Source organism: Heloderma suspectum, chromosome 4, assembly GCF_057233095.1.
Source record: "Heloderma suspectum isolate Gila_16-S chromosome 4, 16-S_ref, whole genome shotgun sequence".
Taxonomy (NCBI): Eukaryota; Metazoa; Chordata; class Lepidosauria; order Squamata; family Helodermatidae; genus Heloderma; species Heloderma suspectum.
This window is the reverse complement of record NC_139461.1, coordinates 67,060,829-67,084,610: the sequence shown is the minus strand read 5'-3', so window position 1 is coordinate 67,084,610 and position 23,782 is coordinate 67,060,829. Positions and strand designations below refer to the sequence as shown.

The window sequence follows — 23,782 nt, the reverse complement described above, 5'->3', positions numbered from 1 at the left end:
AGCCTGTAATGACCCAAGATGGACAAGGATCAAGTAAGCAGGTGGTCAGCCGTACCGATGAAAGCACTTTGTCCACTTCATCAGGAGGAAGAAGCTGGAACCGATCCCACAAAACCGGTTTGCCACAGGCTGCCTCTTGCTCACTAACTGTATCCACAGCGTGCAGAGTAACACTCCTAATCTGATCAATTTTATCTGCAAAGTGCCTTGCCACGGTCTCACAGGAGGCCGTAGAATGCTCCAGTGGTTCAGGAGCCACAGGACCGACCAGGCTCCGGACCACTTGGAACAGCCTCCTGGGATAGCACTCTGCAGACGTGATAGAGGCAGCATAATATTCCTTTTTTGCTGCCTTCACCGCCACATGATAGGCTGAAGATACAGCTCTAGCCCGTGTCTGATCGTCTTTGGAGCGAGACTTCCGCCACCGGCGCTCTAGCCATCTCACTTCCTGTTTCAGAGGTCATAACCACAGATTGAACCATGGTGCAGCCTGAGCCTGTTCAGGGGGAGAGGGCATTTCGGAGCCACCCAATCTAATGCCCCAGTGATTGCGGCATTCCAGCCACCCACCAGGGTCTCGACCGAGTGGCCATTGGCGTGCCCCAGAGAATCCCCAAGAGCGTTCAGGAATCCATTCGGATCCATAAGACGCCTGGGGCGGACCATTTTAATGGGTCCTCCACCCCTGCGGAGGGGTTGTAGAACCAAGAAGTCCAATGTCACCAGATAGTGATCTGACCATGAGAAAGGGGGGGGTGGATATACCCCCATCTTCCAGATCACTCCCTGCTTCTCCAGAAACAAACACAAGGTCTAGTGCATGACCGGCTACATGGGTGGGCCCAGTTAGAATATGGTGCAGCTCCCAGGAGGCCATGGTCTCTATGAAGTCCCGAGGTTGTCCTGTGAGGATGGCCTCCGAATGTACGCTGAAGTCCCCCAACACCAGTAAGTTAGGGGACTGTACACGTACATCAGAGACCACCTCAAGCACCTCGGCCAGGGAGTCAGTCGTGCAGCGGGGTGGACGGTACACGAGCAGAAGCCCCAGACTGCCCTTCGGGCCCACCCTCCAGTACATGCACTCAGCAACCTTGGTCTCCTGGAGAGGGGGTCTGGTGAAGACCAAGGACTCTCGGTAGATAACAGCCACTCCCCCTCCCCAAACCCCAGCCCTCGGCTGCTGTGCACACGAAAATCCGGCTGGACACATGGCTGCAAGGGTTGGAGCAGCAGCCTTGGCCAGCCAGGTCTCCGTAATAGATGCCAGGCCTGCACCCTCATCCAGGATCATGTCATGGATGAGGGAGGTTTTCTGGGTAACAGACCTGGCATTGCAGAGCAGCAAATGAAGGCCAGAAGATGGGGTTACGCCTCCCCCAGCCATCCTTTGGCTCTGGACAGGCCCGGAGCAGGGGACAGATACTACACATCTCTCCCTCGTTCCCCTTACCTGGCATGGCCTGCCCCTAGCGCTCCACCAGTGCTTGCCGCCCAGCCTCGGTATGTTCTGGCCCCCAACAGTCCCCCCACTGCCTCCATAAGGTGGACACATGCCCCCTCGCTCCCGCCTATCAGGCAGGCTACTCACCCCTAAAAACACCACAGAATCCCCCAGAAATTAAAAAAACAAAAACGAACAAAAACAATTAAATATCCCCTTAAAAATAATGCCAGGCAGAAGTCCACAGGGAAGGCCAGGTGTTGGTGGAGGCAGCCGCAGCAGGCCTAGCAGCAGCAGGCACACCTCTTCCCCAATGGTGGCAGCTTCTCCTGCAGGCCCTGGCTCTTACAAATTCTATCTTTTTATAATACTTTCCACCAATTTACCTGGAACAGGTGTTAAGCTAACAGGCCTATAATTTCCTGGGTTCGCCCCTGGATCCCTTTTAAAAAATTGGTGTTACATTAGCCATCTTCCAGTCCTCTCGTACAGAGGCTGATCTTAGGGACATGTTGCATATTTTGGTTAGATCAGCAATTTCAAATTTGAGTTTTTTGAGAACTCTAGGATGGATACCATCTGGGCCCAGTGATTTATTTGCTTTCAATTTATCAAAACATGCATAGGATTGCACCCTCAAAGGTACAGAATAATTAAAGATTTGGCCTTCGTGCATCACAAAAATTCGCACTGTCAGCACAGAAGAGGAAGACAGTTGTCACATACCAGTTGTGGACCATCAGCTTCTGCACAGCAAGCAAGGCATTATAGCGAACCTGCTGGTCTTCGTGATGCATGTGGTTCATTACAAGCTGTTTCCCACCAAGCTGCTCAATCACACTTAAAAAAAAAAGTTGGGGAGAAGCGTGAGAAGAAGAGAAGTAGCATCAGGGACATGTGCATTTTTAAAAAATGTTTTCTTCCTTTTCCAATTACTAGTAGGCCCCAGCTTCCCACCACCTTAAAAGGTTTTACAAACCGAAAACCATGAATTTCTAGAGGACTCAACTAGCTTCAGTCATTTGGAATAGAAGGAACTGTGGCTGAAATAAACAGACATACTTCTACTGTTCAAATACAAGTCTTCCACGCAGCCAAGTGTCTAAAAATGTAAAGCTAGTAACAGTCTAGAAAGGACGCAATATTGGCCACTTCACTCTCTCATATTATAGGCTGCAGAAGTGTGTGTTCTTCAAATGGTGTATTTAATTGTGAGACACACCTTCCTCAGGGATTAAAAACAGCTGCTGGAAGTACTAGGATGAAGTTTCCATCTTTCACCCGTCATTCTTCCCACATCTCTGGAGTACATGGAAGCTTTGTATCTTTTCCCACTTGGAATAATTGTTCAGGGTAGGAGAACAAAGAAGTCACCACATTCTCTGAAGGAACTGAGCTCACTTGAGTTGGCTAACCTACCCCCACCCCCGCCCGCCTGCCAAACACACATCCACATGACCTTGTTCTCTTTGCCCCAAGGGCTTCCAGGTGAGTTATCCTCTTCACACTACCTTAACTCCATTTGGGAAGCTTCAAACCATACATAAGGAATATGAATATGACACATAAGACCTGGTTTAACTCTGCCTGCCCAACTGATCAGAAGTTTGGACTCAATTTTGACACTATTACTAAGATTTCTTAGGGACACAGGATAAAAGTACTGAAAAATCATTACTATTAGTCAGGAGGCAGTGGGCCTGGATACTGAACATTCTCACTTTCACAGCATGTACATAAAAAGGGCATTTTTCCCAGTGGTTCCATCCCACATTCTCAGGAGAAAACAAAGCTAGAAAATGCATAATGGAATACTCTGCTTGGACCAATAGTGGAATGCGATTTCCTTCCAAAGCGAGGGGGGACATTAGTAACCAGGTTTATTTTCTTTTGTCTATAGTAGAAAACATGCACTCAAGTACTTGAGAGGATGAGCACACAGCCTCATGTGAGGTGGGGGAGGAGAGGAAGGGAGAAGAACAAAGAAATTAACTATTAAGGAACAATTCAAATGGCATGAGAAGGGACTGGGATGCATCTGGAAGTAATGTCACAGGCACCATCCAATAGGAGAACACAAACCTCACACAACCACCATCCCCACACAAAAAATATATGCAATAGGTGCACTGTTGGATCATTGAGATGTATTTGTGATGTCTCTGAAGGCTTGAGTGAACCATAAACACTGAACTGTTGCAAAAGAAACATTGGTTTGCCTTGGGCCCAGTGCTCTTCAACATTTTTATTAATGACTTGGAGAAGGAGGTGCAGGGAATGCTGATAAAATTTGCAGATGACACAAAATTGGGAGGGATAGCTAATACTTTGGAAGACAGAAACAAAATTCAAAGTGATCTGGATAGACTGGAACGCTGGGCAGAAAACAACAGAATGACATTTAACAGGGATAAATGCCAAGTTCTGCACCTAGGAAAAAGAAACCAAATGCACAGTTTCTAGATGGGGGATATGCGGCTCAACAACACGACAAGCGAGAAGGATCTTGGAATTGTTGTCGATCACAAACTGAATCTGAGCCAACAATGGGATGTGGCTGCAAAAAAGGCAAATGCTATTTCGGGATGCATTAATAGAAGCATAGCTTCCAAATCCTAGGAAGTACTAGTTCCCTTCTACTCAGCACTGTTTAGGCCTCATCTGTTCTGGGCATCACATTTTAAGAAGGATGCAGACAAAGTGCAGAGGGTTGAGAGGAGGGCAACAAGGATGATCAGGGGACTGGGAACAAAGCCTATGAAGAGAGACTGGAAGAACTGGGCATGTTTAGCCTTGAGAAGAGAAGACTGAGGGGAGACAGGATAGCGCTCTTCAAGGACTTGAAAGGTTGTCACAGAGAGGAAGGCCAGGATCTCTTCTCGATCATCCCAGAGTGCAGGACACGGAACAATGAGCTCAAGTTACAGGATTCCAGCTGAAAGTCAGGAAAAGCTTCCTGACTGTTAGAGCAATACGACAATGGAACCAGTGACCTAGGGAGGTAGTGGGCTCTCCCATGCTGGAGGTGTTCAAGACGAGGCTGGACAGCCATCTGTCAGGGATGCTCTGACTTGGATTCCTGCATTGAGCAGGAGGTTGGACTCGATGGCCTTGTAGGCCCCTTCCAACCCTCCTATTCTATGATTCTATGGTCCTCCACAATGGGGACAAAATGTCATCTTCAGCCTTAATAGAAATTAAGGAGTTGTATCTAATGGTGTCATTTCATTAGCACAAAGCTTCTACCACTTGAAGAAACCCTGTTATTATCCTTATGCGAGTGTCAAATCCAGTACTTTGATTCCACGTTCACAAGTCAGTGTGCAAAGCGTGATGACTAGGTGTTGCTTGAACTAGTTATGCTAGTTCCGGTACTGGTTGAGCAACCCCTACTATAAGAATGCCAACTCTCATAATTTTTCTGCTAGTGTAAGACTGGATATCACCCAATGTTACATTACGTTTTCCAAAGGTACGCAACAAGTGATTTCTTATTTTAACACTTTCTTTCTCAGTTCTACAGCAATTTTCTGAACGTATCTAACAAGGGATTTCTTATTTTACACAACACTTTCTCTCTCAGTTCAACAGCTCAGTTCTACACATTTAAATAAATGCAGTTGTTTTATTACAGAAGCTAAATTAATTCAAAACTTTTTTTTCTGTCTGATTTTAGATTTATCTATTTTGAATTATTTTTCCTTGGAGTTTGGTAATGGCTTCAGATGAATAACAATCATCTGAATGAAACTTCCCTACTTTGCCTCTAAGATTTGTGCTTTCTCTCTCCCTCTTGTCATTGCAACACTCCTCTCCTCCCCCAAATTCCTCCTCCATTTGTATGTCTGTATAAAAGTTTGTTGTGATGGCTCCAAAAAGTTATCTGCTAGAGAACCACTCTTCTTACATATTTCTTTACATCTAAGAAACAGCTCAAGGGACCATACACAACCGGCATGCTAGCACAGCTGTACCCAAAAGGAACAACTAAATTAGCAGCAGTTTAACCGTTTATGGGCAGCCAAGAAGTAATACATTCCATGGACATTTTTAAAATAGCACAATGATTCAACAGTTCCAGATACAAGATTCCACCCTACCAGTTTTGTTTCAATGTGTTCCATAAAAGCTATGTATTGTGTATGCTTCTAGAAGACAAAAATGTTGAATGCTAAAACTCTGCATTTAAAAAAATCAAACGGAATCGTTAGATTGCCTACTATATAAAGCCTGAAATATCCTCAACTACCTTCTAGTCTGAAAGCTTAAGGCATGTTTATTAATTTGGACAGCAATTGTGGGTGCTTCTTCTGTGCCTTCACCTGAGTCCATTTTAAACTTGCAAGCAGTTTAAAACAAAGTCTTCCATGTATCAAAAGCAATGGCCCTGTCATTAATACCTGATGCAAAGCCAAAGTGACAAAGTGAAAAGGCTTCCATACCGTTTCCCTCGAGGATAGTGTCGGACATATTCTCCCACATCATGAGCAGCTACAGCCAAGACCTGAGGGTCATCTGATACCTCCAGAAGCTTTGTCAAAATTCTAAAATAGGATTTTCAATATACAGTAAGATGTTTATTTCAACCAGCAAACAGGTTTTTCTTAATTATCAATTCACAGTGTGATTCTATGCATGTTCATTCATGGGGTTTATTCCCAGGTAAGTGGTTAATACAGGATTGCAACATTAGCCTCTTAAGAGTAATATACATACATGAAGGGTATTTAGAGCTAAGTTACCCAAAAGTTAAAGCACTGGTCTGTAGATAAACAGATCTGAAGAAAGAGTTTTGCTGATGCCATGACCCAATAGGGCAATATGAGTAAAAGCCTAGTAATATTAAGGTGACAGTGATTTTTGCACTTAAACCAATTACGTTGACAAAAGGGTATAAGTTGTATAAAACACAACATACTGAAAATTGATACAATTCAACATCGCCCCTGAAACGTTGTTATTTTAGCTCTTCGAATAAAATCCAATATTGTGCAAGTCTTCTAGATCCATATAGTATCACAAATATATTTTGAGAAGTTAAACCATTTGTTTGTAGGTAGGTCATGCTCACCATGTATTTAGCAAATTAGTTCAAGAGTAAATTCTTAATGCTTTCTTTACTAAATTTTAACCTCATCAAAATGCAAAACAGTAAAGTAAGTTTTTGTGGGAAAGGGGAGGAGAAACTGTACTGGTTTTCACATGTATCTTTTCATTATTCATACTCTGAGGGATAAAATAAAAAGAGCCATGTTCTTAATTAAGTTACCTCAACTCTGAATGAGAGCACATGAACTGATACTGATAGCTACCAATTTGCTTCACACTCGGCTAAGCACTTTGATCTGTATTACATATCTACAGTCAGTTTAAGCTTCAAAGCTGAGACACCAATACACAAATTAAATTATCAGTTTCTCGAATGAACATCTCATTTTGAATGCATAATGCACACTGCCCCAAAAGGCAAATGTTAAGCTTCACTGAACAGATTTTATGCACATTCAGATATTATAGATGATATGGTTGATGCTAAAAAAGCATTTCTGCATGGGGTGAGAGACGTAAACATTCACATGAACCCTGCATTATTTCCAACAGTTTTCAGAAAAAGTAAGGGTCTAAAACATATCAAAACCTAAATAAGTTTCCTATTCTAGAATCACCTCTCCCTTCAGTACAAAGAGGCCCTTACAATTCACTTGTGCTCCAAAAAACACAAAAACTATAAGCTAATGGTGCTTCCGTAAGGAAGTGCTACCAAAAGACACTGTGCAGCTATTCCGTCTTTACCTCCTTAATGGATTTTTCTCACAAGATGGAAGATGCGGTGGGAAAACATGGGAAGGCTACAAATGGAAGATGCTTTCTGGGCCCCACGTAAAATTCCATGGATGAGGCTGGGCGACTGCACAATAAAAGACTCGTCTTGAAGCACCTGAAGTTTCCTAGCTTAACTTCAACAGCATGTAAGCAGTAAAGATGTCCTAGTCTCTAATGTTTTCTGCTCACTTGCAACTTCAGTCCCACGCACCAGCGCTTTCCCTTAATCTTTCAACCCCAGTCTGTCAGGTTGTACGTATTCCAACTGTGGCCTGGAGCCAAAGAACTGTGGGACTAGTACCTTGTGCCCAAGGGATTTCTGAGTTTGCATTTCTCAAGCTGCAGCTCCCCATGCAACATGGTTAACGTATTCTGAAACTAGAGTTTCAAAAGAGCCAATGATATGGCTAAGCAGTAGGCTGTTTAATGGAAGAAGTCAAGTGTCCCAGTGGGCATGATGATATACTTCATGTATATCGGCATGCCCATTCCAGTCCATGTTTTCTTCAAACGGAGGCAATTATTTGAAAATGTAGTTACAGGGCCTTTACTTTGTGTAGGTATTCTAAGCTGAACTCTGGTTGTTATTATTAGCAACCCAAACATTCAAACTTTTAATGGAAAAAATGGGGAGGAACTCTGAAGAACTTACTTCAACAGCTCATAATTCTTTTCATTCAATCTTACAGCATTCTCTCGCCAGAATTTCTCAGATTTGTGAACAGGACTCCATTCTAATCTTCCTGACTTAAGCTCAGAACTGTACTCGTCAAATGAACTGCAGGAAAAACAGAAGGTGAGACTGAGGGATAAACCTGATACTCAAGAACAATATATGATATGACTAATGCAAACACCAAAGTACTATTCAGTTTGGCACGCTTAAAGCAAGAAGATTCCATTGAAAGCTCCCAAGGTTTGCAAAAGGTTATTACAAAAACTACAAGTGCCACTTGTAACCAGGACTATGAGTTACTACATCAGTAAATGTACTGATATCCCCAATTTATTAAGAGCTGAATTTGCTGCAATGGACGTGAGGTTCTCCAAGGGGAGTCGGCCACACTAGTCAGTCCTATTTCTAATGTGAACCCCACCATCAGTCCCGTACAGAGCAAAAACCTGCTCCCCCCCCATCTCTTTCCCATCCAGTTCCTAATCTCTGTTAAATGTCTTGAATTGCTCTGGGAATTCCAAGTTCCTGTCAGTCTTGCTCAGAATTTCTATCTTTGACACTGATTTATCTAAGAAACTGGGAATCTCAAATCTGAGTGCTGAGTACATATGTTACTAGGCAAGGAATGTAGTTATCCAGTTCAGCCCTCATTAGAATGAAGGCTGGAAACCTCTTACTGTGATCTTTTTACAAGCTGGGCTTCACAGTCGGTGGGCAACCTGAGGCCCTCAGCCTAATTTCAAAAGCCTTCTCTGTGATAAGTTCAGATCTCTGCCAAGAGTGATCTGTCCCTTCCCTGGGTTCCGAGAGGGGTGGGGGTGGGGGTGGGAGAGGAAGAAGAGAAAGAGAAAACAGGACGGCGGAAAGAGAGAGAAAAGAAGCACCCAAGCCACTTTGACCTCTGGCCCTGCCCACCACCAATGCGCAGCCCTCAACAGATTTTCTGCAAGGAAATGAAGCCCTCAACAGAGAAAAGGTTGCCCACTCCTGCTGTACAGCATCACTGAGAGGGGCCAGGGTGGGTGGGAAGAGGGCAGTCTTTTGACCACTGCTGGCAGTTTTTCATTTTTACAAGGGTGTGAATATTGGCAAGGAGAGTCAGATTCAGTTTGGAGATGCCTTTTGGGAGGCTGCTATAATGGGATAAACTTCCTTATTCTGTCTAGCATGTGCTCAGGCCGTATGAAGATTGCTCATCTCTCACATCTTGGAACTAGCTTTAGAAAAAATGGACATTTACCTCTCAGAATCTATGTATGGGCCTTATCTCTTTATAACAACAAACAGGACAACAAACCTAGGACAACAAACATAAGGACCTGCTTACTTGATCCTTGCCCATCTTGGCTCATTATGGGCTGCAGAGAGAGACTGGGTGAGAGGATCAGGGCAGTGGTGAACGCCTCCCTTGAGGAGGGAGTGATGCCATCAGCCCTCAAGGAGGCAGTGATAAGACCGCTCTTAAAGAAGCCCTCCTTGGATCCTCAAGTTCTGAACAACTTTCGCCCAGTCTCAATTCTGCCATTTTGGGGCAAGGTGATTGAGCGGGTGGTGGCGGTGCAGTTGAAGGCACACTTGGAAGAAAATGATTACCTAGACCCATTTCAGTCATGCTTCAGGCTTGGGCATGGGTCAGAAACGGCCTTGGTCGCCTTGGTAGATGATATGAGGAGGGCTCTGGATAGGGGTGAATGCTCCTTCCTTGTTCTCCTCGACCTCTCAGCGGCTTTTGATACCGCTGACCACGGTATCCTCCTGGACCGCCTGGAGGGGTTGGGCATTGGAGACACCGTATTGCGGTGGTTCCTGTCCTTCCTCTCCGACAGGTACCAGAGGGTAGCACTGGGAGAGGAGGTTTCGGACCCGTAGCCACTCACTTGTGGGGTGCCACAGGGTTCCATCCTCTCCCCGATGCTATTTAATATCTATGTGAAGCCACTGGGGGCTATCATCAGGAGGTTTGGGGTGCAGTGTCATCAATATGCGGATGACACGCAGCTCTACCTCTTGTTCAAATCTTCACCAAGGTTGGCCGTAGAATCCCTGTCCAAATGTCTGGAGATGGTGAGTGGCTAGATGGGGAGGAATAAGCTGAAGCTGAACCCTGACAAGACCGAGGTACTTTTGGTGGGAAACAAGAGGAGGCTGGGGGATGTTGACCTGGTGTTGAGGGTACGGCTACCCTTGAAAGACCACGTCCACAGCCTGGGAGTCATTTTGGACTCCCAGCTGTCCATGGAGGCTCAGGTGTCAGTTGTGAGCTGGACAGCGCTGTATCAACTCCATCTGATACAGCAGTTGTGCCCCTTCCTTCCTGACCATCTGCTCCCATCGGTAGTACATGCCCTGGTCGCCTCTCGTTTAGACTACTGTAATGCGCTCTGCGTGGGGTTACCCTTGAAGATGGTTCGGAAGCTGCAGCTGGTACAGAACGCGGCGGCTCATCTGATTAAAGGCAGCTGCTGGCGAGATCACATCACTCCAGTGCTGAAGGAGTTGCACCGGTTACCAGTTGTTTTCTGGGCCAAATTCAAGGTGTTGGTTTTGACCTTTAAAACCCTATATGGTTCCGGCCCAGTCTATCTTAAGGAGCGCCTCCAGCAGCACCAGACAGGCCGCTTAACAAGATCAGCCTCGGATGGCCTTCTCTCTGTCCCATCAGCAAGGACAGCTAGACTGGTGGGGACGAGGGAGAGGGCCTTTTCTGTGGTGGCCCCCACTCTGTGGAACTCCCTCCCTAGGGAACTCCGCCATGCCCCCTCTTTAATGAGCTTCCGCCGTGCATTAAAAACATGGTTGTTCAGGCAGGCATTTGGGGTGGGTTAGGGTATTTTAGAAAATGTTTTTATTGTAGAATTTTATTGTTTTAAACGGTTTTATTGTATGCTGTACATCGCCCAGAGTGGCTGGGTGACCAGCCAGATGGGCGATTAATAAATTTAATAATAATAAAAATAGGTGAATGGCCAGACTTAGGAACATATATTCTTCTATGATTGAATGCCTAGTGATTCCAGTTTCCTAAGTAGGACACTTCTTTTAATCTATTGCATGATGTGCTCATTCCCCCAGCTATGCACTTAAATGCTCTGTTGCACTACTTTTTATGAATACTACATATTCTTTTGGTGCTATATGCGACAATGAGGTAACCTGGAACACTTAGAAGGATAAAGGAAAGCCTAGCTCTGATTCTGACAAGTTATAACTATTATTTTGTAGTTTTTATGATTTCTTGAATTTTAAGTTGGAAACACCTGAGGGTGCAAGTGATCTGAAGTTTGGACGGGGGCGGGGGGCTGCTTGATCGTTCTCCCATTTTTACTTTTTTCATACAGTGTTCAGAATCTACAGCATATGGAAAAAAAGTCTTTAGATAAGCTATCCCTGCTCCCCCCATAACTGGGATTCTATTTAATCTGGGCAGATCCTTGGGTGGGGGGGGGGGGGAGTCTCTACCAAAGGAAGGCCACCCACCAACACACTCCCAAGAGATGCCAGAGAAAAAATGTACCTGAGGTCCTGAACACTCTCCCCAAGTTTCTCCAAAAGAAACTTGATATCCTCACTTATGTCTTCGTCATCATATTTCTGTTGTTCCAAGTTCTCTAGCTGCTTTAGAACTTTACACTGGATCATGGCAAGAGCATACTCCTGGCGGGTTTCTCTTTCAGTAGACTTCTCTAGAAAATTCTGGAAGGAAAAGAATCAGTTAAAAGGACTTCATAAGGACCACGACTGCCATCATGAAAAAAAGTATTTTTGGTATCTTCTTAGTACTACCACCCTCACATGCAGATTTTCATATCTGTTAAAGTCACTATATTGTCATTTCCAGTCACTTCCTACTAGCTTCCTTTACAATTCTACATTAAGAGGATAACATGACTTACTGAGGATTGTTCAGGTGTCATCTTAGTTTCATGTTCTTTTCTGGAAAAAAAATCTAACAAGCTGCTAGAAGCAAAGGTCATGGGTTTTAGAGAGAAAAACTGTACCTTTAATTCTTATATTGAGCTTAAATCCATACAACAAAATTTAGGAATGAGTAGGAATGGTTGGTTACCTTTCTAGAACTATGGCAGCACTAAGAGAGCTGCAAGAGTGAAATCATTTCCAAAAGGTGGTCCTCCTTTATAGCCCAGCATACCTGGCGCCAAACTGCTTAACAGTTTTCTCTATATCCAATAGCCTGTGCGGGACCCCAAGCCAGATCAGGACTGTAGCATGGTGCCAGGTTGTGTGTGAAGCGTTACCTCCTCCTGTGGCCCTGAGCTGTGTCAGTTGCCCCTGCAACTGCTATTTTTATTAGAAATAAAAGCTCTTATTAGAGAGAATGGAAGCTTCTCTCCCATCCCAATGCAAATAGCAGAGGGGGGGGGCTGCAATCTGGATCAGGACCACAGCAGGGGGCAATGGTTAAAGGCTCTCACTACCCCCATGGTCCTAATCCAGCTCATACACACACACACACACACACACACCCATGCCAGCTATTGGACAGAGAAAAGAACAGCTATGCAATGCCAAACTACAAGTGATGCAAGCCGCATCTAGTTTAACCCCAAGATTTACAGCAAGGATGACTCTCCAGTGTGCGTACTTCACTCACCCGGAACGCTGCAAGAATGATCCTGGTTACTTTCTCTTTGACAGATTCCTGAAGGATATCAGACAGGACTGGAACAATATTGTAACGCCGCAAGTGTTCACACATTTGAGGACTGAATGCCAACAGCCAGATAGAGAAAATCATCTGATACTGAAGCTGGAAACCACATTTGTTACTCAATACGCCCATGATACTGAAGGGAAAGAAAGGAACAAGAAACATGCTATTAAACAGAAGCCGAGCACCCACTATTTGTATTCCTAAGCATCTGCGATCTTAAGAGGCTTATGTTCCTAAGCTTTTCTTTTAAAGGTTGCTTGCTATAAAAGAAAAAAAGCAGCGAAAGACTAAAATGCCGCACAGGACAACCCTATCATTTTAGAAGGCCATTTGGCAGCACTGCAATTCTAAGTATCAATATTCTCAGAACTCAGATGTCCACATCCACACGCATTGTATTTCTAAAATAAAGGGTTTCCACGTATATGTACTCCCTTATTGAATCAGCAGATAGACACTGAAGAGAGCCAAAGTGAATATAATTTAGTCAGTACTGTGACGGGAAGTTTAAGAAGGTCTACAGCTTTGAGACTTCAACAGGAATGATTATCTCAAATAAGATGCCTCTGGCTTGTGATGGCAGATGCCGCTTTTATGCTGACCTGCTCAACACACAGCTTACAGGAGAAGCCAAAGTTCTAAACTCAGTTACACATTTTTACACCACAACCCCTGGTCAGTCCTGCATTATGGACGTTACTTGGAACTGTAATATTTACTCATTAGAAGATTCAAGTCAGCCATAACATGCACCGCACAATCCTAAATGTGTTTACCCAGAAGTACATCTCACTGAATGCAATGGGATTTAATCCAAGTTAAGTGTCAAGAGGATTGCAACTTTACACGAATTCAGTTTTATGTTTATAACCTCTCACATGAGTGCTTCTGTTTGGAAAACAAACCAAGGGGAGCTCATGCCTAGTTTCCCTTCGATGGCAGATGATCCTCCTTTCCTCTTCAACTACCATCCACCTCCTCCCACCAGTGGATAATGACTCTGCCTTCCCAGCCATTATCTCATAGCATCTCCACCTTGTCAAGAAATGTCTGCTCTACAACGTTAGAATGTCATTGAAATTCTCTGACATCAAGAAAACAGCAGGTGCTCCCTGACAAGGACTCAGGTGCACTGGTTTTGAGTGCCGCTAATCCTGTGAACACTTAACTTTTTCATAATGTAACAAGCGTCCTGCTGGTTCAGACCAAGATTCCACCTAATCCAGCATTTTCCTTCACAGAAGTGGCCAGATACCGCTGGGAAGTCCATATGAAGGACTCCTCAGCAATAGCCCTCTCCCACTGTTGCTTTAGCATTTAGGCAGTCTGGAAAGACCTTATCTAGAGATTGGTGAAAAACAACACTGAGAGACCTTGGACAGACCATGGGCAATGGTAACTTTATTGCTGAATACCGAACTGTGTATTTGGTTTAGACATGTACTCAGTATGTACTCTCCATAAACAATACAATATTTATTTTAAGAAGGCCCAAATTATTTTAGTTGTTCCCCATAAGGAAGTTGTTGAAATGTCAAAATCATTTTTGTTGCTGTTTTCTGAGCCTTTTCCATCTACATTATACTGTTTTTGAGATGGAGCATCCAGAAAAAGATAGTATTCCAAATATGCCACACCATTAATTTGTATAATGGCATTACAATAATGGCAATTTTATTTTCAATCCCTTTCATAATAAGCCTTAGCATAGAATTTGACTTTTTCACAGCTGTCATGCACTGGGTCAAAGTTTTTATTGAGCTATGTTCCCAAGATCTCTTTCCTGGGATGTCACCACCAGCTTAGACCTCTTCACTAATATGTGTAGTTAGGATATATATTTTTGTCCCAATGCACATCACTTTACACTGAACCTCATTTGCCATTTTGTTACCCATTCAACCACTTTCTAGAGATCCCTTTAGACCTCTTTGTAGTCTGCTTGGGTTCTGCCATCTTGAATTATTTGGTGTCATCTGCAAATCTGGCCAGTCCACTGTACAGCTGTAATTACAGCTCATTTATGAACAAATTAAATAGCACTGGTCCCATAAAGATCTTTGTCTGGGGCAATTACTGCTTCCATTGTGGGAACTGCCCATTTATGCCCTGCCCTCTGCTTCCTGTTTAACCAGTTATCCATAACAGTACAGCCATGAGTTCTAAGTTTACTCAGGGTATTTAGTGAGGGTCTATGTCCAAAACATTTGGAAGTCTAATTATATTATGTTCTCTGGATCATTCCTATCCACGTGCCTGCTGAATCTCTCAAAAGAACTCCAGAACACTGGTGAAGCAAGAATTCCCTTTGCAAAAACAATGCCAATACTTCCTTAACCAGATTTGTTCCTCTTTATCAGGGATGGGGAACTTCCAGCCCATGCAAGTTCCCCATCTGGCCTGTGGAGCCTCCTTGGACTCTTTTAGGGGAGAGAGTGGGCTTGGCCTCCAGGTCCTTCCCCTGGATGAATTCCCATTGTTATCTCCTTCCTCTGAACAGAAGAATTCCCACTATCACCCACTGTTATCTCCAATCATAGATTGGAGATAACAGTGAAAATGCAGGCAGGGAGGCACTCTGATGCCACTGGTTCAACAAAATATAGTATGAAACACAGTCACTAGGAAACATTTCATTTATATCTTTGAAATTTGTTGCACAAAAAAGATACTCACCAGTTTACTCCATCCGATTCTACCCACGCAAAACGGTATTCATTGACCCTAAGCATCAACTGCAAGCATCCAGCAACACATTGGACATATTGTGAACTCTACATGAAAGAAGAATACAGCACTGCTAAAAACACAAAAGTACTACAGGGCAAAGGGATAAAGGTAAAGGTGTGAGAATAATCAGAGATGTTCAACTATCTAGACGTCCCTAATTGCAACAAAAGCCAGCCCATCACTGCCTGTATCTGCTGCTATTCCAAGGTTGAATCAGCCACCAATGCAAAAATACTTGAGACACAGTGCTGGTTAAGGACTCTTAGATAGAATTTCATTCCGATGACGTCAGGCTGTTAATCAGCTAATTTACCAGGACCTTGTCTTAATGAAGGGGTAGGCAACCTTTTTGGGATGTAGGCATATTTGGCCATTTGAGAAAATGTCCTGGGACCACTACAAAATGGCTGCCATGGGAGTCTTGACAAAGCACAAGTAACCTGCCCAAAGTAATGAGTACAAGGCAAAGGTGGAGTCTAAGGCACAACATACTAAACAGCTCCTCTGAACCTACAGTTTTCAGCAACAACAGAAACCTAGTTCACAGCAATCCCAGTTGCTGGTAAGAAACTGTTAATTTAAAAAAATTGGGAGAGGTTGGATAGTTTGGTAGGCATCAAGAAAGATTGCCTAGCTCTGGCTTAAGCAGTTTGCAAGTCCCACCATATAATAGTAGAAATAAAGCCAGCACTGCCTGAACTGTTCTCTACAGATTTTCCCGCCATCCCCAGTTAAGTCTATTAGACCCTTATTGAAAAATACACCAGATGGTCAGGATACAGGGCAAAGCCAAACTTTTAAAATCAATTACAGGAGCAACAACATTTCAAAGAATGTCCTCTGCTGACTGAACAGTTAACAGGTGAAATGACATAGCAACAGCCCAAGCTACTACTACTGAATGCAGATTACTGTCATCTTCTCTCAAACCTTTATATAAACAGTGTAAAGACAAAAACATACACTCAAGGACAGTTAATGTTGGATTTCAATAGCATATCAGAACCGAGTACATCTGCTCTAGTCCGAGGTTAGATCCAGCCAACTATGGTACCTGCACAGAACAAATTTTTATGGTTGCCTCTGTTTTATCAAACATCTCTGCCTCAAAGCAATTAATTACATGTTTGCTTTGTTTAATACAGAATTCTCACAAAGGCCTTCTTCATACACCAATTTCAAAGAAGTCCACAAACTTTCAACAAGCAGCCATGACATTTTCCAAGATAAAGGAATACACACAGAGCACATTTTGCCACAAGCACACTAGCCAGAAAGCCAAACAGCATCCCAACCTATGTACACATGGTAGAATACACACTAGCTCATGCTGCAGTTCACAAGTCTAGAATACATGTTTTTTGCTACACTTAAGATTTCCATGTGAGGAGACCCTATATCTAAAAGGGTTCAATTCTTTTATGGACAAACCCCACTTGAAACAAAGTCATAAATAACCTCAGATCATTCATATTGCTATCTGTCTTGTATCACACAAGCAAGAATCAGAAAACCAGATCAGTGATAAGCCTTCCTATTTCTTGACATTACACATCGAAACACATATGAAAATAAGATTAAAAGGGGGTTAAGGGACATCAACATTCAGGTTATATGTAGCCCCAATATCATTTTATATAGCCAGTAAACTGCCAAGCCCCTTAAGCCCCTTCATGGATCACTGCCTTGTTGTGGCGAAGGGGCTTGCGTAACTCAGTGAAGCCATAAGCTATGCCGTGCAGGGCCACCCAAGACGGACAGGTCATGGCAGAGAGTTCTGACAAAATGTGGTCCACTGGAGAAGGAAATGGCAACCCACTCCAGTATTCTTGCCAAGAAAACCCCATGGAACATATCACAAGGCTAAAAGATATGACGCCGGAAGATGAGCCCCTCAGGTCGGAAGGTGTCCAGTATACTACTGGGGAAGAGCAGAGGGCATTTCCAAGTAGCGCCAGAAAGAGTGAAGTGGCTGGGCCAAAGCCGAAAGGACACTCAGCTGTGGATGTGTCTGGTGGTGAAAAGAACATCCGATGCTGTAAAGAACAATATTGTTTAGGAACCTGGAATGTCAGATCAATGAATCAAGGTAAGCTGGAGGTGGTCAAACATGAGATGGCGAGACTGAACATCGACATCTTGGGAATCAGAGAACTAAAATGGACAGGCATGGGCGAATTTAATTCAGGTGACCATCATATCTACTATTGTGGCCAAGAATCCCTTAGAAGAAATGGAGTAGCACTCATAGTCAACAAAAGGGTGGGAAAAGCAGTACTGGGGTACAATCTTAAAAATGATAGAATGATCTCAGTACGAATCCAAGGCAAACCATTCAACATCACAGTAATTCAAGTCTATGCCCCAACCACTGAGGCCGAAGAAGCTGAGGTTGATCGGTTCTATGAAGACCTACAACACCTTCTAGAACGAACACCAAAAAAAGATGTCCTCTTCATCATAGGGGATTGGAATACTAAAGTAGGAAGTTAAGAAATCACCGGGATAACAGGCAGGCATGGCCTTGGTGTACAAAATGAAGCAGGACAAAAGCTAATCGAGTTTTGCCAAGAGAACACACTGATCATAGCAAACACTCTTTTCCAACAGCACAAGAGACGACTCTACACATGGACATCACCAGATGGTCAATATCAAAATCAGATTGATTATGTCCTTTGCAGCCAAAGATGGAGAAGCTCCATACAGTCAGTAAAAACAAGACCTGGAGCTGACTGTGGCTCATATCCTGAGCTGCTTCTTGCAAAATTTCGAATGAAATTGAAGAACGTCGGGAAAACCACTAAACCATTCAGGTATGACCTCAATCATATCCCTTATGAATATACAGTGGAGGTGAGGAATAGATTTCAGGGATTAGACCTGATAGACAGAGTGCCTGAGGAACTATGGACGGAGGTCCGTAACATTGTTCAGGAGGCAGCAACGAAATCCATCCCAAAGAAAAAGAAATGCAAGAAAGCCAAGTGGCTGTCTGATGAGGCTTTACAAGTAGCTGAGGAAAGAAGGGAAGAAAAAAGCAAGGGAGAAAGGGGAAGATATATCCAACTGAATGCAGAGTTCCAGAGAATAGCAACGAGAGACAAGAAGGCCTTCTTAAATGAACAATGCAAGGAAATCGAGAAAAACAACAAAATGGGAAAGACTAGAGATCTCTTCAAGAAAATTGGAGATCTCAAGGGAACGTTTTGTGCAAAGACGGGCATGATAAAGGACAAAGAAGGCAGGGACCTCACAGAAGCAGATGAGATTAAGAAGAGGTGGAAAGAATACACAGAAGAACTATACAGGAAAGATCTTAATGTCCTTGATAGCCATGATAGTAATGTCCTTGATAGCCATGATAGTGCGGTCACTGAACTTGAGCCGGACATCCTCGAGAGTGAAGTCAAGTGGGCCTTAGGAAGCATTACTAACAACAAAGCTAGCGGAGATGACAGTATTCCAGCTGAGCTATTTAAAATCCTAAAAGATGATGCTGTTAAAGTGCTGCATTCAATATGCCAACAAATTTGGAACACTCAACAATGGCCGCAAGACTGGAAAAGGTCAGTTTACATTCCAATTCCAAAGAAGGGCAAGGCCAAAGAGTGTTCAAACTACCGCACAATTGCGCTCATTTCACATGCCAGCAAGGTGATGCTCAAAATCCTACAAGCTAGGCTTCAGCAGTATGCGAACCGAGAACTACCAGAAGTACAAGCTGGGTTTCGAAGAGGCAGAGGAACTAGAGATTAAATCGCCAACATTCGCTGCATCATGGAGAAAGCAAGAGAATTCCAGAAAAACGTCTATTTCTGCTTCATTGACTATGCTAAAGCCTTTGATTGTGTGGATCACAACGAACTCTGGCAAATTCTTAAAGTGATGGGAGTACCAGACCACCTTACCTGTCTCCTGAGAAACCTGTACGAGGGTCAAGAAGCAACAGTAAGAACCAGACATGGAAGAACTGAGTGGTTCAAAATTGGGAAAGGAGTACGACAAGGCTGTATATTGTCACCCTGCTTATTTAACTTATATGCAGAGTACATCATGAGAAATGCCGGGCTGGATGAATCAGAGGTCGGAATTAAGATTGCTGGGAGAATTATCAACAACCTCCGATATGCAGACGATACCACCCTAATGGCAGAAAGCGAGGGTGAAAGAGGAGAGTGCAAAAGCTGGTTTGAAACTCAACATTAAAAAAACTAAGATCATGGCATCTGGCCCTATCACTTCCTGGCATATAGAAGGGGAAGAAATGGAAGCAGTGACAGATTTTACTTTCTTGGGCTCCAAGATCACCGCAGATGGTGACTGTAGCCATGACATTAAAAGACGCTTGCTCCTTGGGAGGAAAGCTATGGCAAACCTAGACAGCATAGTAAGAAGCAGAGACATCACCTTGCCGACAAAGGTCCGTCTAATCAAAGCTATGGTTTTCCCAGTAGTAACGTATGGCTGTGAGAGCTGGACTATAAGGAAGGCTGAGTGCCGAAGAATTGATGCTTTCGAACTGTGGTGCTGGAGGGGACTCTTACGAGTCCCCTGGACTGCAAGGAGGTCAAATCAGTCCATCCTAAAGGAAATCAACCCTGACTGCTCATTGGAAGGACAGATACTGAAGCTGAAGCTCCAATATTTTGGCCACCTAATGCGAAGAGAAAACTCTCTGGAAAAGACCCTGATGCTAGGAAAGACTGAAGGCAAAAGGAGAAGGGGACGGTAGAGGATGAGATGGCTAGATAGCATCACCGATGCAATGAATATGAACTTGAGCACGCTCTGGGAGAGAGCGCAGGACAGGAAGGCCTGGCGAGCTATGGTCCATGGGGTCACGAAGAGCTGGACACGACTGAACGACTGAACAACAACAACATATTGCCAATATAATCCTCTACAATACCAACTTTTTTTAAAAAATGTTTCTAGTAATAAAGGTTATGGAGATACATCTGAAACTCTTCTGGGTGCACTGGGCAGAATCCAATGGGACGCTTACACCCCCACTTATGGCCCACCAATTCTGTTGTGCACACACCCTGCCCCACTTCCACAACACTGATTTAGTTGTTCCAGGGCAACCTGAAATGAGTAGAAATGCTCATTTCTGGAAGAAGACAAGTCAGCAGAGCTCAGATAAGGGAGCTCCGCCAACCTGCCTCCTTCCAGAAATGGGCTTTTCTACTTATTTTGGAATGCTAAATCTCCGTTGTGTAAGTGGTGGGTCCTATTTGGGCAATGGAACTGGCGGAACCCACCATCTGTAGAAAGAAATCAGTGGGGTAGAAAGGAATCGGCAGGGGCAGAAGCACCCTGCTGGATTCTGCCTGTAGAACTGACAAGTAGCCCTGCTTTTCCATTCAAGATTCCAGAGTATACCAATCCTAAGAGACCCAGGCTAGTAAGGAGATACTCACAATGTCTTATAAGTGCAGCATGGCAGATGCCACGTTCATGAAAAGATATAATTCACCCTAATTATATACAACTATATAGTGAATTAGGTGTAGCAGAAAGATATTTTTGATATAGCTTCAGAGCTGCCCATCTCGCTTTAAGCCCAATTTCAGGTTAGTCTACATAAATTACTTCTATGAAATAAGCCACAAGCTAAATATTACATTATGAAAGGATGCACACAGCTTGTTGGCCATCCGATGTTCACATCAGCTGTAAAGCAACTCAAACCAACAGTTGCCCCCTGAAAAACTAAAATAACAGAATAGCAAGTTTCATGGACATGTCCTTTGAAATAACTCAAAAAGGAAACAAGCAGCCTTGAAATAACTCAAAAAGGAAACAAGCAGCTTAAAATGTTGATTCCTTTTCCACATATTGGAAATTGAGTACTGTCATTTATTTTAAACAGTTAGCAATTCCCTCCCTTTGACCCCATTCACTAGGATACCTGAAAAGATATGAATGATCCAATAATAATAATAATAATAATAATTTATATTAATCTTTCCCTTTTCAAGAACACTGTATAGCCTGCATTGGATGTGAATGTTTTTATTCCTCAAAGACATCAAGTGGCAACATTGAGCAGTACAGCTTCTGAGACAAATGGCATTTTACAATAGACTTCTGAAGCACCAGCACTTTTAGCATTCTAGAACTGCTTATACATGGGCATTCTAATATTAATGTGCTTTACAGGTACTTTATAGAAGGAAATTCTGAAAGTGTCCATTTTTTTTTAGAGATGCAAGATGACCACTTGCACAAAGATACCTATGTTCTTTGCAGAACGTAGCTCAATTCTTTGCAGAACATAGCTCTATTGTCCCCCACACCAATAAACTGTGTCACTGAATAACTGCAGCAGAAACGGGCAACCTGTGGGCTGGATCCCACCCCCCACCCCCACTTCACTGCCCAGCTGATCAGCACTGCAAGTAGTACCGGGGAACCAAAGATCTTAATCAAAACTGCTCATGGCAAGATCTCTGCAGCAAGACAGCTGGGCCGGGGAAGAAGCACCTTTAACGTCGCCTTCCCCTCCACCCCTCCTCTTAATCCTGATTCAGACAAGATCTATGTTTAACGTGCTGTAGCAGCAGGGGAACAGTAAACTTGATCAGGATCACTTGGGTATGGGTGGGAAGTGACTGCAGAGTTGTGTTTCCAACATCAGTATCACAAAACCTTTCTGTGATGTTGTCAACAACAGAATAATGCTTGTGAAGGCTAAACTGGTTGACCAGTTTGGAGGCTGGGGGAATCACAGGCTACAGCTTTACAATTCTGACACATGTATGAACTAGAAAGGGAGAAGGGGCAAAACCTATGCCAGGATTCACTGCTAAACCTACACACACAAATGAACAAAAATGCCACAGCTATTTGTCTGGTCTCCATGTAGGTCTCAGGGTCCTATACGAATGGGTGGAAACAAACATGTCTAGTCTATGCCCCCAGTATGTCAAAACAGAAGCCAAACAAATACATGGTCTTCATAAACAATAGAATCTGGGTGCACACAGAGCTCAACCTTTTCAATACAATTTGAAAATATTACACTACATGTCCAAAATGTGAAGACTGATAGTATTCCAGTGGCATTTAACCATGTCAATGTCCAAATTTATGGAGAGTCATTAGTCAATGCTGACAAGGACCACTACTTGACAGCCTGACCATCTCTCTATGTTTTGACATTTTTTGCCAGCAATCCCCTGAGCTAACTATACCTTCCACAGTTTCAGCATGCACTGTAACATTTACAGCAATGAGCTCCCTATCATCTCGGGAATCTCATGAGACTCTCGGGGGGGACGGGGGCTTTGACTCAAATGCCATTCATTTCAGGCCTAATCTGTGCTACTGGAACAGAGTCTTATCTAACTGGTGTCATTCCGCTAACAGAAGGCTTTTTGATCCAGGAGGTTTGGTCAGAAAAATGGGGAGGCAGGTAATTTTCTCTCACCCCATACAGTCCTGCCCACCACTTCCCACACTGTTCCTCTGAAGATTTGCAGGAGCCTGTCAGGAAGGGGAGGAGGAATCATCTAAAATCACCTCCTTCCCTGTGTTACTAACGGAAGCCTCCAATGGATCAAAGAGCGTTCCACCAGCAGAGGGACACCAGTTGTATACAACCAATTGGATACAGCCAACTGGATACAATAGCTGAAGAAAGATTCAGCTATTGGTTGGGATAGAAATGTAATAAATAAATAAACCCATAGTTAACACTGCATAAGTCGCTCCCACTTTATTCTGGGTAATTAAGGCTCATGTCAAACCCCTCATTCTCTTCACTGCAAAGTGTAACAAGATCTAGGCCTGCTGCAATTCTAAGCACATTTATCAATTCCTATTGAATCGAGAGGACTTCTTATGATTGCCTTGCTCATCACTGACAGACACATTTAGCATCTGACATGCCTTGCTCATCACTGACAGACACATTTAAATGTAAGTGATTAACAGATTGTCTAGCATTTCCATGTACGTACATGGCAGATGCGAAATTACCATTAAGCAAATATATTGCTAATACCTTAAATCAGCCTTCCTCAAACTGGTGCCCTCCAGATGTTTTGTACTATTATTATTATTGTTGTTGTTGTTGTTGTTATTATTTACATATCTATACCATGCAATAGCTGAAGCTCTCTGGGCAGTTTACAAAGATTAAAAACATTCAAAATACAATAGACAGAAATTAAAGACCATTTACATTTTTTAAAAAATGAACAGACAATATACACAAAAGAAACATATATCTAAAACAACTTCAAACAAACAATCTCAAAAGGAAACAACCACAACCATAAGACATTCTGGCATCAATTAAAACTTATCATATGCTGCCGAATGCCTGAGAGAAGAGAAAGGTCTTAACCCGGAGCCAAAAAGATAACAATGTTGGCGCCATGTGAGCCTCGTCAGGGAGATCATTCCAGAATTTGGGGCCTAC

The 23,782-nt window shown here is 43.4% G+C and overlaps 1 protein-coding gene across 3 annotated transcripts in view; it reads right to left on the bottom strand.

Moving 5' to 3' along the window:
• ATP6V1H (ATPase H+ transporting V1 subunit H) overlaps positions 1-23,782 on the bottom strand; it is a 76,750-nt gene that overhangs the window by 20,470 nt on the left and 32,498 nt on the right. For all 3 annotated transcript variants that reach the window (XM_084849562.1, XM_084849564.1, XM_084849563.1), the window contains 6 exons: positions 15,295-15,392; positions 12,559-12,751; positions 11,461-11,639; positions 7,923-8,048; positions 5,890-5,991; positions 2,174-2,287 (listed from right to left, as the gene is read on the bottom strand). In XM_084849562.1, the coding sequence (XP_084705688.1) occupies positions 2,174-2,287; positions 5,890-5,991; positions 7,923-8,048; positions 11,461-11,639; positions 12,559-12,751; positions 15,295-15,392 (812 nt within the window). The remainder of the gene's footprint in view (positions 1-2,173; positions 2,288-5,889; positions 5,992-7,922; positions 8,049-11,460; positions 11,640-12,558; positions 12,752-15,294; positions 15,393-23,782) is intronic.